General features: G+C 39.4%; 1 protein-coding gene across 1 annotated transcript in view; it reads left to right on the top strand.

Annotated features, from left to right (window-relative positions):
* The first annotated feature begins 544 nt into the window (after positions 1-544).
* Positions 545-14,827, top strand: part of LOC134868114 (matrix metalloproteinase-17-like) — a 65,055-nt gene continuing 50,772 nt past the window's right edge. Inside the window, 1 exon segment of the mRNA XM_063889005.1 lies at positions 545-1,001. Within this exon segment, the coding sequence (XP_063745075.1) occupies positions 867-1,001 (135 nt within the window). The 5' untranslated portion in view covers positions 545-866.

Genomic DNA, 14,827 nt, shown 5'->3' with positions numbered 1-14,827 from the left:
TGTACAATATGTTTTAACATAATTTTGTTTTTTGGCATTATCAAGGAAGGACATGTTGTATATTTATGAGCATGTTAATGGCCATATCCACAACAGCTACCCCAAGTCCTACTTAAATTCGATACCTGTTTATGTATCATTTGAATTGATTTGATGGACCACTCAAACAGATCTATGTTCATCCAATAGAATAATAATGTAGTGAAACAAATGTTTAATCACAAGTTATTACGGTCCAAAAGGGACATTATTAAACTGTTAAACCAAAAAAAGGTAATTTAATTTTAAAGTGATGTGAATTTGAAAATAAGCCAATATGTTATTACTGCAGTCAGCAAGTGTGGTATACTTCTGATAAAATAAGCATAAATACATTTAACAGCAGGCTACTTTTCATTGTTCAAGTCCAGCGGTGAGGGTTTTATTTTGGGAGTGAAGTCCGGAAGTGCAATAGGTTATTTTGGCTGACTTGAGGTTGCTCTCTGACGCTCGCGACACAACCGCACACAGCTGCTTTTATGTTCCAGCGCTCGAGACGCTAAAACGGAGAGGGGAACTCACACTGCTTGCTCCAGGGATTTTACCTCAGTTGGACTTGAGATAAAACAAGAACTTGCAGTTAATTTCTGAACATGACCACTTAGATCACTTATCACTGCGAGTTGCCAGGGGCTTTAACACTGCTCTCATGTTTTCAAGTGTTTTCACCCGCACCGGTTTTAATGTGTTTCATGTGTTTGCGCTCAACAGTGAGGTAGACTTATTCGGGCAGATTTTACCGGAGTGTCGGCGTGAGATTTATCCGGTGGATGCAGCTGTCGGGGTCGGTGTCTGAGCCCTGCAGGAGCAGCCTGTCATAGGGCAGCATGGTCTCTCTGGTTCTTCACAAGTGGATGGGGAATATTTCACCGGAGATGCTGCTGTTGGTGCCGATTTTGTGGTTTTTACCTCTGACTGGAGCGGCTCCTTCTCAGACTAACGAGCAGCTGGACACCGGGGTGGTAAGTTTAATACAAATACATGTTTTACCTGCTGACGTAAAGGGGGGTCGGAAGTTTAGCCACCTATTAGCAACAGTGAGTGAACGTAAGGTGTGTTCTTTTTATCCCTCTTCCTTCTTGTGCTACTCTTGACCGTCCAGCAAAGAGCAAGTGTCTTCTCCCAATACTTGCTCTGAATTTTAAAACCGCTCTGCAGTGCTTTGCAAAAGAAGAGTAACGGTACACACGATGAACAAAATCAAAATGTAAAGGCGATTGCAACTTTACTTACCTGATCAGGAATCACTCCATTTCCATTGACACATAAACAAGTCAATGTGTTCACCAAATGGCCTGTAGCCTAATAAATACATGTATGCGAAGGGATTAGCCGTGGCGTTATATCGACCTTCTTTCACAGTGTGCTGATCTACATTTCCTGGACTAAATCATTTAATTGGAGCTCACTGGGACAGGTTTAACCATGAGACATGATAGGTTATTTTATCAGTGAAGTGGCTGTGTCTGAACAAGAGGATCCCATACTGTAGTGTGGAGGAGCAGTGGGTTTGAGCTTGAAAAGGGGCAGCACCTTTGATCAAGAGGCTATTAATACTAGATATCCCCCAATAATAAACAGTGCATTTGATTTATAACCTCATATTTTTATGTTTTGAATGAGTAATGGGGGAAGCCACACAGACTGTTGAGTAATCAATTGCTGTACATCATCATCATCATTGCCACAGTCTTGCAGCATGCAGTCAAGACTTAGGTTTAATGCACTGATATGTATTTAAGCCCTTTAAACTAACACATGATGCTGTACACGTGAAATATGACAAAATTTAAGACTTCTTTTAACAAAGTTAACTTATTAGCTCAAGCTGATTATCATCTTTGTTTTTTAATCCCTATTTCCAGCTCCATTTTCTTCTACCATTTCACTCCTCGGGGCAGTTTTGTGTTGCTGCTCATCTCAATTTCTGTCCCGCTTCCTTTCAGCACTCAAACTCTTCTCTCTCAAACCCACACTTGGGGATAAGTATGACTTAACCACAACTAGAACAAGTAAAGCAGATCAGTTTTTATTCCTTTATTGATGTTTTCCTGTTGTTGTTATCCCGTCTACTTTGAGGTGTTGTATTTTCCCCTTTGTTGGCTATACGATTTAGTTGTGCGATTGTATGGTTATCATTTTCGTGCCTTTGGGAGATCAAGCTTATTTCAATGTAAGCAAATACAGTTGATTGTTGCAAAGTTACATTACAGTAGCAAACACAATAAGTACATTTACTTTTTCAATATTTTCTATTAGTGTGAAACCCAGACTCTTTGCTGAGGTGGACGCCAACAACTCTGACATCAGGACATGGTCTGTTGCACCTACATTCTCAATCAATTCTTTCTGGATGTCTTTCAAAAGGTCAAGTTTGAGGCTGGAATTTGTTGTCAAAAATCTGTACTTCTTCCTAGCTTTGTAGCTTTGGCCCCTAATAACCAAAGCCTTGAAACAGGCTGTTACAAGAACAGATTTCCTTCCTAACCTTGGACTTCTTGTCTTATTTTTTCGTCGTTTGCAACATAATTTTATGTTTCTCACTCTGAGCACCATCCCAAGTTTCCTGCTTTCCTGGATGATAATGGAAAGGAAATTATAGGATCAACTCGTTATTCTCTATCAAACTGAAAACTGTTGTTTTCTTTTGTGTATCAGAAGAATTCTACTTCCTTTCTGTTCTCTAAGTCACACACTTTGCATTCTTACAAATTTGCAAAAAAAAGGACATTAGCTAAGCAGATGAATGAGGTTGAGTACTAGTAATCTTTAGGTCAAACACCACGAATTGGCAACTGATATCTTTCTTCCTAAACTTGATTTTACTATCAATATTTAAAAAAAGGTTTACTTCGAAACCATTGTGAAAGTCCTCAAATGCTCTTTAGCTGAAGAAAACACGTTTTGTGCCGTTATTCTTCCAGCAACTTGTCTTTTCCGGGGGAGTTGGATGAACTATGTCACTACAAACACTATGGTATCACTAAATGAGACCGGCAGCAATTTTCCTTTTATTTGCCATTTCAGAGAAAATAATACTCTGTGTCTAGCTGTAGCTCTATGATACACTCAGTCCAGAGTGGTGCTGCAGCCTCTGCCGTCTGGGGACAGTTACTCTTCTCGTGAAGTCCAGGATGCCCTGTTCCGCTTCAGTGAATGCAAAGTAACACTGCCAGGGATAGATACAGTCCTGAAAATGTCCTCATTTGTTTTCAGATTCAGAACTTGTAAGAAAAGGTTGTACAGGTGATGCAATAAAATGAATAATTTCCTGCATAACCTCTTTGCCCAGCTCATTTCTGGATGCCTAAAGCCCTTTTAGCAACAATTCTTCACTTTGGAGGTCAAATTAGCTGGATAAACCTACATTATATCATCTGCTAAAAGCCCCTGTGTGTAGGATTGTTTAAGAGAAAAGTCCAGTTTGAAGACTCCATTGTTTCAAATTCAACCAATCCCATTTATTCTTGTATCAAACACCCACCCTGTAGGCATGGTGGCTCTGATGGGTTTTATATAGTTTCTTTCTTGTACAAGAAGAGCAGCTTTAGTGACAGTATGATTATTTGTCAAAGTGAAAGAAGAAGACCTGCATTCCCCCAGCACCGGAGCAATATGTCCACACTTCTTGAAAAATGGGAGAATCTGAGAAAGTTACTTCACTCTTAAAGTCCCCCCCTAAAAGGTAAAGTGTAAGAACTTCCTGTGGCTGGATCCACAAAGACATGAAAGTGCCTTTCAAGTTTATCATTTTGAACCCAGCTTGACCACTTCTTAAGGGTAAGCAGGTGGAATGATCTTTGTATTGAGTGTGGAGTTTCAGGACAGGTCTTTATATTTCCACAGTTGTTGGGTGCCAAAGAAATAGCTCGAAAAATACAGTGTCTCTGTGAAAGCTCCAGGGGAAGGGTGACATCAATGCTGTTTAGAGGTCACATGTGACTCCTTGGTTGCGAATTGTCCAAAAATCAGCTACTATCCTCTTTTCATATCCACTATTCCCTGACCTTTGTGTGAAACATCACAGGGTTAAGGAATAGTGGATAGGAGAATTCAAAAGGACTTAGGAAAAGTGCGTGTTGTTTTATGCAGCCAGTTGGTCGGAGATTAGAGAGCAACGTTACAGAGTTTTTCCAGCAGCTGGTGTATGCAAATATAGGGGCTGGACTACCGTGTGTTACGTAACACACAGGGACTGTTGTAATTCGCCCGTTTTACCGCTGTGTTATACATATTCATGGTTTGCACGTCAAGGAGGAAACAATGGTGCTTGAGGTTCACGGTACGTCAGTTCAATGTACCGAACTCTCCTTATTCAATTATGCCAAGGTACAGTTTTCCATTCTATGACACCTTTAAGAAACCCCATATAACCAAGTGAAATGTTGACTTTATTTGATCATTTCAGTAAAACGTTGATATTTCGCCTTTTGATTAATATGTTTATAGTGCTGAACGTTCAAAACAAAGCACCATGGCAAGTTACGGTATAAGTTTTAAATTGCCTAATAAGCACGGTAACTCCCATGATACACATTTCTCGGTCACGATCGGTTGTTTCCTTTCGTAAAGGATGGTCCAGGAGATTATAAAGGAAGTATCAAAGCTCCTTTCCTATCATCTATATAATTCAAACAGCTCTTATCATGGCTGAAAAGTCTTGGAAGAGGATAAGCCTGATTAATTGGGATAATTTAATTTAGACAACTACAGTCCAAAACAGAGATTTCCATGTTTGAAGGCCAATAGCAAAGCATTTTATCCAGACAATAATCTTAGCGCTCTTACTTCATCATGAAAGACAGAGGGAGTATCAGAGCGGACGGCTGCGATGATGATCACTCGGCCACTGATAGATTTCTTGTCACTGGGCTGCAGCAGAGGACACACAGAGATCATCATTCTGCACTTTAATGGGACTGATGTAGAGGACGGATATGATCAGATGATTGTTCACATCATTCTTGCTCTTCAGGGGATATATGCATGTGTGTGTGGGTCTGTTTGTTAGTGGGTGTCTGATGCTATTCACTCAGGACTTGAGACATCCAAAACAACCATCTTGCCATTAAACAATCCACTAGATCTTTATTTGAATAGATATACATTAATCAAACAAAACAAATACGTACCCATTCTACCAGAGGCTACTTTTTTTTCTTGATGACGTTCAACTTCCTTGAATGATAAAAGATAAAACGATGCCAACACTTGTCAAAAACAGATAGTGGTCAAAAGCATACGTACAGTGTTTAAACCTCAGGATCATACCAAGGTCATGTAAAGGTGAACAAAAATAGCTTAATCTTGGCATTGTTAGTTATTCAAAAGCTATTTCATTTTAATAATATGATAGGAACACTTATGCATCGCAACATTTATAGAGCTGAAATGATAAGTTGATCTGTAAAACAATAAGCACCAATTGTTTGCTACTTGATTGATCATTAAGGCCATTTCTCATGCAAAAATTGCATAAATTACTATAATTTATTTATGCTGTAAAATAATTAGTTTTCCTGCTTTTCTCTGCTTCATAAGATATTCCACCAAATATATGTTGCTTTTGGACTGAAAAAAAAAAAAAAAGAAGACATTTAGGGAAGTCCCCTTTAATTTTTGGGTAACTGGGATGGACTTATTCACGGTTTTCTCAATCGTCATAAACCAAACAATCATTATTCGGTAAGACAGTAAGCAGATCATTCAATATTGAAAAAACACCTTTTGCATCCCTACTCACTTCCATTGGTTTAGAGAATATGGCTTGGCCTAATGCAGTTAAGGACATTTTCTTGGTAGCATGGTTTGATGTTGGTGAAACCAGACCGAGGAGGAGGAGCTTAACCATGAATAATCTCACAAATTAGGAAGACTTTCTTGTATGTGATGAGGATTTCCAGGCCGAACAGAGAGAATATTCTATTCTTTTTAGAATGTTGCAATGGCTTCTTGTCCAACATTTTAAATGCTTGTTTGTATAATAATATCTATTTTTGCTCGTATCGAGTCCCAATAAACTTCATTCCAGTGAAGATCTTGTCATTGAGTTGTGATTTTAAAACTTAAAGTTGCCATAGAATGGAAAACTGTAATTACCTTGGCATAGTTGAATAAGGCGAGTTTGGTGACATACCGTGAACCTCAAGCACCATTGTTTCCTCCTTCACGTGCAAATCATGAATATGTATGTCGCAGAGGCAGAACGGGCGAATGACAGCAATCCCTGTGTGTGTGACGTCACACACGGTAGTCCAGCCCCAACATTTGCATTCACCAGCTGCTGGAAACACTCACGCTAACACTTACCACTCTGTAACGTTGCTGTCCAATCTCCGACCAACTGGCTGTTCTTCAAATTCATCGGTTTCCTCCTCCGATAAAGGCTCAAACACGTAAGGTTGGATGCTGATAGCCTCCATGGTTCACCTCTCACAGTTTCGCAAACTTCACTTACTTCTGTGGGCTCTGAGGCAGCCATGGATTGCTCCTTGTAAACCAGCCAATCAGAGCAGAGCTGGTCATAGTTATTTAAATGAGCCCCCAAATAAGGCAATTCAGCTTGTTTCATTCTAGGACCAAATCATAGAGTTGTAAATGGGCCTGTACAACCACATCTGGACATTTTTTGGATCAACCAAAGTTATATACCTTCTTTGTAGACATCAGAGAACAATTTAAAATACCAGATAGATAAATTCTATGGCACCTTTAAGTTTGGTGTGTGTTTTCGTCACCACCACATACTGAGTCCTTGAGTAACTAAACTGCACACCCAAGCAAAGATCCGAGGTACTCCTTTTTAAGCATTGCTGCTACCCAGTTTGAGAAATCACTGCATGGAGTCAATTTGCAATTTCAGCACTTGAGGGAACTGAGTCATAACAACTAAAATGTACTACGCTGAATGTTTTTGCTCATCCTATTATGTTCTCCCAGGGGAAAGCTCCTTCAATGAAACGTAGCCGCAAAAGATTCACAGAGGAATGATTCACACGAACCATTAGGGCTTCCCTTTTTGATAGATGAGTGAACAGATTAGCAGTCGATACATTATATGAGATGTATCGGAATTGTATTGAGAAAGCATGGTCCAAAAAACCTCAAGACTGTGCTGCACTGCATCCTGCCTGTCCCTTTCTCACTCTCATTTTGTTGTTTAATTTCTTCAATGAGAACACCATCTGGCTTCAATTCCTCTGGAGCTATAAGCAACCCCCCTTCCCTCTTCTCATATGTCTCCACTCACTCTCCCTCTCTCAGAGATATCACAATTCTGAGTTCTTAAAAAGAAGATTGAAAATAAAAGCAACCGAAAACAAGTAAGGTATTGGTTGATATTGATTCTATCCACAGGGTACCTTTTTGGGATCATTGCAACCCAAATTGCTCAATTTGTAGTTGCTTTACTGAGTAAATTCTGACTTAATCTCCAATCCTTTTAGGCTATTTTGCATTGTCAACAATTGCAAGGTTTCTGGAAAGGTCTATACACTAATCCCTCTAATGTTGTTCAGTAATTAGGTCATTGGTATTCTTAAGACAATGACTCAAAGAGCATTCTGCACCAAAATAAAATCCTACCCTCAAAGAGGCTCATGGCAAAATATCCCCTCACTCTCTGCTGTTTGAATTCCAACCCTTCGAGTGCCATTAATCCTCCATCCTCCACCCGACAATGGCTCAGGAATATTTAGTGTGCAACGCAAGATGGAACATTTTCACTTTTAATAATTCAGTTTTCTTCTGAAGGGTATAATAAGTATATCATTCCATTTCCAAGCCCCATTTCTTTGGCCCGCCGACAGTACCACTACCCTCATTAGTCTCTTGTTTGCCTGAAATTTGTGTACTTTTCTCCAGGATTATATCCGGTCCCTTTACTCCCTCAGTCTCTTTCCTTCCAGTTTTCTCCTGCACTTCACGTAGGAGGTATTTCTTTTTCCAGCACATCTTGGTTCTTCTGATTACACGCAGAAGCCCGAGGATAGAGAAGACTCAAAATAGGGAAAAGCAGTAACAGTCAAAGAAAAGTACATTGGGGGGGGGGGTTTGGCATTAAAATGTGAAGGAGAAAAGGAAGCAGAAGAAGTCATTGTTTTTTTTTGCCAATAGTTAAGTGGGTTTAATGCAGTGATGTTAAACCACATCTGTTCTTATAGCAAATCTGTACACTCCTCAGCCCGGATCATAAGGACACTTTTAGCACCGCTGTCCCACTTCCATCAAGCTGTGTGACCTTCTGTCTGTAGAAAAGCATCGTGGGACTCAGATTCAGGACGAGGAGATTATTTCAGGAACAATGCCATGTGGGAGAGGACTCACTAGTTGAAGAGAGTATATTTCACCACAAAGATTGACAGGAAGCGAATGTTCAGCATGTCATATACTGTACATCGCATTCTCCGCCTTCAACGTGTTCCAAATCCAAAGTGTCACCGCAGCCTTGTTAAAAGTTCTCCAGAGACATGAGTGTTTCTGGGAAGAATGTCAGCAATACTGAGGAGTTTATGATTTCCTCAGACTTAAACATGGGTCTCCGGAGCACCACCACCTCATGGACTGCCACTGCCGGCAGGGTGGGATTGGGACTGACGCCTGGCAGCTGCAAGACTTTTGCATAACGCTTTTAGACAATGACAACACATCGGTTTACAGATGAAGTTTGACAGAATAGATTCAGAATTTGATTTACAATCCTGGTCCTGTTGAGTAAAATAGGTTTGTAAAGACCTGTAAGACTTATGAACACATGCCCTCAAATGTAAATTGAAGTATAACAGTTTGAGGCCTGAAAAACATCAGAAGTCAGAGTATGAAGGACGAGTACACAAAGAAAACATGTATACCTAGAGTCCACCACCTAAACTTGTATTTAAATATGGCTTTTTGTTATCAGGTCCTTGTGTATACTGTTTATTTCAATTTTTGGGTGAAACATAGGAGCTCTAATTTGAGTCCGCCAGAAACACAATCATTTACTTTTCATTATTGTTGATGTTGAACGACACAAAGCTTTATCCAATGAGGGTTTGCAGTTGAATGTTTGATGGATTTGTGAATCAATGACGTATGGAACCCATTTCGACAATGCAAGCAAACAGGCAATTCATTCACAAAATGTATCATCACCACTATTAGGGGGAAAAAGCAAAGCCTATGCGGACAGAATAAAGAGTTGTTTCCGACATCTGTGGTTGTTTAGTAGCAGCCTGTTGTTTTTTGCATGTGATTTAATCAAAGTAAACAGTCGTGCATAATGGCACCGCGGCACAATTAGAAGTTGCGGATTCACCACATATGTCACGCTGGCTTCAGACGGCTGCAGGGATTTAATGAACTGAAGAAGAAGTTTGTTACACGGTTCCGCGCAAACCATTCCTGTTAACTTAGACGTAATTGCATACAAACATTCTTGCATTCACCCCATTAAAAGTATTTAGTTTGTATTCAAATGCATCTACTGGATGAGAGTTGTTCAATTATAACGGATTGATTAGACTCTATGCGTTATTTTGGTATTTTTGCAAGTAAATCATTTTCTTGTTGTAAAAAATACCTAATTGGCTCCAGATATAGACAGCTGTCACATCCCTGCAACATCTGAGACCCAATTTCTACAGAAATAACTCTTCGTGCCGCTTCATTCCAATGAACCACTCACCTGTGTGCTCTCACCAAAATACCACACAGAAGAGAAAAGCTCATTTTAAGGTCAGGACTCGATGAAAATAGGGCCTTATGGGTGTTACATAAAGCCACAGCCATACAGAGGGAGTGCTGCTCTCGTGCCGATTGGGGACTTGGCTAATTCTATTCTGTGGAACTGTGCTTCATTGAAGATGGAGGAGCACTTAGAGGCCTTTTATATGCAAACAGTCAATTTCAAGACTTGTACATTCATCTTTGACCAACTGTTGGAATGCAAATTAGGCATGGGCCCAGTTTCACAATGAGAAAGATTAATAGTTTTGTAAAGCTAACAAGAATAATGTGTGTGATGGTTTTTCTTATTCTATTGCAATTATATTGTGGCGCACGAATGACTCCTACGCCCAGGAATACGTTAGCATTTTATGACTTCCAGGTTCCCTTGTCTCAAGGTTTTTTTGAATGCAGCTTTGTTTAAATGCCTGTAATTAGATGTGTTGTTAATAGAAGCCCACAAGATCTGCAGGTTTTGCCCTAAAACGTAAAATAGGTCAGTCATCACTCCTGAAGGTTTGAAGCTTTTACATGTCTTAAAACGCAGTTGCTAATAGGTCATTAAATAACACCACCAAATATCATTTCGGCCAACACAAGACCGCCTTTAGCTTATCGGCGGTGACGTCAACTTTGATTTAGTTTGTTAACGCGTTACGTTGCGTGTGTTTGCCACAGATCTTATTTTCTGCAAAATCAAATGGGAAAAAATCCCATTGATGTTTTTTTTCCCTCAGATGTTTATGATTCTCTAACTGGTTTCATGACTTACTGTAACTGTTTGTTGGAACCAAGCTGGCTTTTTTCCCAGACTCCCCATATAGAAAACCCCAAATCCACTCCATGTGGCGGTCCCGTTTTAACTGATACATGTCTTCCCTTTCTAATTTGGTTTCCGAAGCTATTCAAAGGACTAACCAGATCTTGTAATTACTGTATGGTGGTTTCCTCTTGCATGTTAAAGTTAAAGAAAATCCAGAGTGCTGCCAACTAAACCAAAGGAAACCTCCAAGCAACAACAGTACTCTTCTGAAGTTAGCTTTTTGAAACTGTCAGAGTTGTAATAAATACAACATGTGTGCAAGATGCATTATTGACTTTTGGAAAAAAAGAGTATGTTTTACATCAAAAGGACACAATTTGTGCACACAAAGGGGGGAAAACACACAATAAAACACTTCCTCAGCAGGCACTTGCTGTGAACTCTAATATGAATTGCGCATTTGTCTATATATTTAAGTAAAATGATCAAGGAGAGACAAACTGCATTATTGGGAAGCGCTAGGCCAGTGTCTGAGAGTCATGTGTTATTAGAGTTATGGTAAAAGCTTGGATGCAATAAGCATTAAGGCATAAAAATCATGCTTTGCTACGGAGAAGGAAACACATTGTCCCGTCGCACAATACACAGCCCCATTAATTTGGGGACTGACTGCTCCATCCAGGATTGTATCTTGAGGTGGCCATTAACTCCGCAATTATTCACTGCCTAATTAGGGATTTGCAGGGTTTTTTTTCTTCTCTCAAGCCCATGGGAGACAAACAAAAAGAGTTATTTCACAGTGTGCATCTCCCTAAGTGACAATTAAGCTAATTACATATCGTCTGCAAAAGAACAAATTATTTGATGATCAGACTGTTTTTCTAATTACTGTAAACTCTGCACGAATGAAATAGAAATCACACCAAGGTTTAGGATCATGGTTGAAGAGAAAAAGATACTTGGAGGAGATAGCTAGAATAAAGGCATAGCATAAGCGGCAGAGATTCACATTTGTCCTTGATCAATTGTTATTCCATCAGTTAAAACCCTAGAATGAATTGGTTAAACAGGAAGTGATGTCAGAGTGCTATAAATGCTGGAAGAATTTGAATAAACTTGGATGAGCAGCGTTAAATGTGGACTCTATTCATGTTTTTGGACTGGTCTTGGATTATGGAAACACTCCTCTGTGAAAGTAAACATTTTTCAGTAATACCTTTTCCAATGTGATTCTTTTAGGATCGCCCAAGCCGCTTAGTAAACAGCGGAGCACTGTCCTCAGTCCGCCGGTTTATTTGAATACACTTTGAGGAAGTCACGTTTGTCTGATATAATGTGATGAATGTCATTTTAATTAGAGACAGCCATTGATCTTGTTTGGTTTAATTAACGTATCCTGATAAGTGTTCAATGGTGCTTCCCGAAGACTTTATTCTTACTCAGGCAAACATGAGCTTTGTGGATATGGTACCACTCAGCTTATAATATAATACACTATCCATATAAATCAACCATTCTTTGTCATTGATTTTGTATTCGGCTGACAGAACACATTCAGAGACTATATACACTGCTCTGGTGTCTCATACTGATTGGTTTTGACTGAACTCAAGCTCAGCATCAGAGCAGAGTATACAGCCGTTGCTTTCTGGCAGAGTCTGAGCTTTCATTTTGGATTTTCCAGCTATCCAAATGGACACTATTGTGGATTTTACAAATCAACTGGAAAGAAAGGAGCTGGATAAGAGCCAAACGGTTAGAAAACTGGGTCGTGGAACTATCAAATAATTGAGCAATTCAGCTGATATTCACAATAACACCACCTGGAGCTTGAGCATTTGTTTTGCCAAGAAGAGGGCCCTGGAGCAAATGTCAAAGCTCACTTTTTTCAGTCTGAACATTGACGCTGTTCATGTTATCTAATCTTAGATGGAATATCTTCACATATTATCTGCAAAAACAGGAAATGTGTCCACTGTCTTTCCACAAGAAATCGAAGCATTTAAGCCAACCGATTGCAGCGTATTGATTGGACTTGTGATGCTGACATTTATTAGAACTCGTAGATGCAAACCAGACCCTCACATCTGACAGTCTGTATTCCGTGGTTGTCTTGACATCCACGTTCATTATTTTAGTCACAGAGTTGTTGCATCAGTCTCAACGTGGCCTGTGCAGCTCTGTGTTCAGAGGAAGTGCAGAGCAGAGCGAGGCTGCACAAGTGATGAGATGTAAGCTTTTCGGTAGCATATGTAGGAGCGCTTTTTCCTGAGAGATTTTAATGATTTTTTGATGCTTTTGCTCTGTGAATGCAGGATCAGGCAGCAGCAGGAAAGTTGAAGCTTCAAACTTTAACATTTTTAGACAACAAATGCTGCATTATAATGTTTGTTTTGTTTTTGTTTTCATTCAATTTATTGATTCATTATTCTTTCATTAAGTCGACAAAAATATTTATTTTATTTATCGACCAATACTTTTAGAGACTGCTTTGTGTGTGTTGCATTCTTCTGCTTGAAGCTATTGTCTGTATCAAATTATTTGACTGCATTGCAACTTTTGATATTTGTAATGTATATAAAATAGAATGAAGGTGCTGATTTTACATCCCTGCAGAACCCGCTGCTCTTCCTCACAATTCTGGCTTAAAGCTGCTGTTTTGTTTGAAGTACTGCAGAGGTAAACTAAAAACCCCGTGGCTCCACAAACTCACTTATACTTCTTAGACTTCTATGTTTCTCCACACTCCTATCTACCGCTCTTATCAGATTGTGTCAGTGTGATAAAAACATTTTCATTATATTCCAGGACTGTAGGGCTTTCTCTCTCCTTTATCTGGCTTTCCCCATCTTTGTCTCATAAACACAGGCTCTGTCTAGAGCTAAAACAAAAGTTGTTAGATAAGGAATGTATGCATAAAGTGATGATCGGAAGCTGATATGTAATGGTATTGCTCTCAACCCATTACTTATGCATGTGTTGTGGGTGTTGATTGGCAGGTGTGTTGTTATGTAAGTTTCATTGGCTGGTTCTTGTTATAGTCTGTTTGGGTTTATGGAGTATATGTCATGGTTTTAGCTTGGCAGCCTTATTTTACTGTGACAAATGTCAGCAGGGTTTTTTTTCCAAGGTAATTGATTGTTAAAGTCCCAATACAATGTGCTTTAACACATAGAGTGAGTTTGAGTTAAGTAACTTAATTTCCTCAGGGGTTTTTACAGAAAAAAAATAGTATGTGGGCAAAACTGTGGGGCTGATGTTGTATATAAGATACTGTATATCAAGTCTCACGAGAACATGAAGCCTGTATACAAGGTGACGCCGCGTACGTCAACAACAAAGCAAAGCTGTTTAAGGGTCTCTTTGACACCATTTTCATATTTTTTGAGTAATTAAACTGTTTTTGACCATCACAAATATTGTTTCCTGGCATCATTTTAACATCTTATGGAGAAAGTTGGCATTTTGGCTCGAAGGCGCAGACAAAAGTAAGAAGGCGCATACAAAACCCTGATTTCATACTCTTCTCTGTGTGTGTTTTTACTGGAGCTGCCAATATGGAAGACCAATCTAATTGTGTTTCAATATTGCCACTCACAATCCCAGTAGGAATGATCATTTCTGCATCGTTAACTTTTTATAGTTTTCATTGAAAAAATGTATATGATCATGGTTTGATTTGCACCGAACAACTCTTTGGAATATGATTTGTAGAAAAGTGAATCCCTGCATCTCCACAACACTTGGCATATCTTGTCAGGTTTTTAACTGTAAATGGTGTTTCCTCTCATTCATTTTCAATATCAAGTCAATTTGAAAAATACACGCTGAGTAAAAATACTTCAATTTGGTTTCAATTTGCAAACAACTCCATAACTTCGCTGTAAATGCACCGGTGCTGCATAAAGTTGTATCCCTGTTGGTGTACCATATGTTGGTAGTTTAGTTTCCCCATCCTCTTTGCACAAACTTACATGTAAATGTGTTTTTAGGTTCTGTTCACCCTCTACGGACAACGTAAAAAGCAACAGTTATTGAAGTAGAATATATTTTTTCCCCTCACCAGCAAACTGTCATGCGTGTAACGTGAGCTCGACGTTGATTTATCTGCTACTACTGACTACAACTCTCCAGGTATACAGTTTCATACTTTGCTATGCAGCTGGACCATGCCCCCTATTACTGCTTGCATCTTATTACCATATAGCATCACATATTTATCCACAGGAGGTGATTTGAAAAAGAAACACACACCACTATCCCCATCGGCATCCAGGGTGGAGAAATGAGAGGCACCAGGAATGAAGTGTAACTGATAGG

The sequence above is a fragment of the Eleginops maclovinus genome, chromosome 8, assembly GCF_036324505.1.
Source record: "Eleginops maclovinus isolate JMC-PN-2008 ecotype Puerto Natales chromosome 8, JC_Emac_rtc_rv5, whole genome shotgun sequence".
Taxonomy (NCBI): Eukaryota; Metazoa; Chordata; class Actinopteri; order Perciformes; family Eleginopidae; genus Eleginops; species Eleginops maclovinus.
Note: the sequence above shows the minus strand (reverse complement) of the source record. Positions and strands in the feature narration are given on the sequence as shown.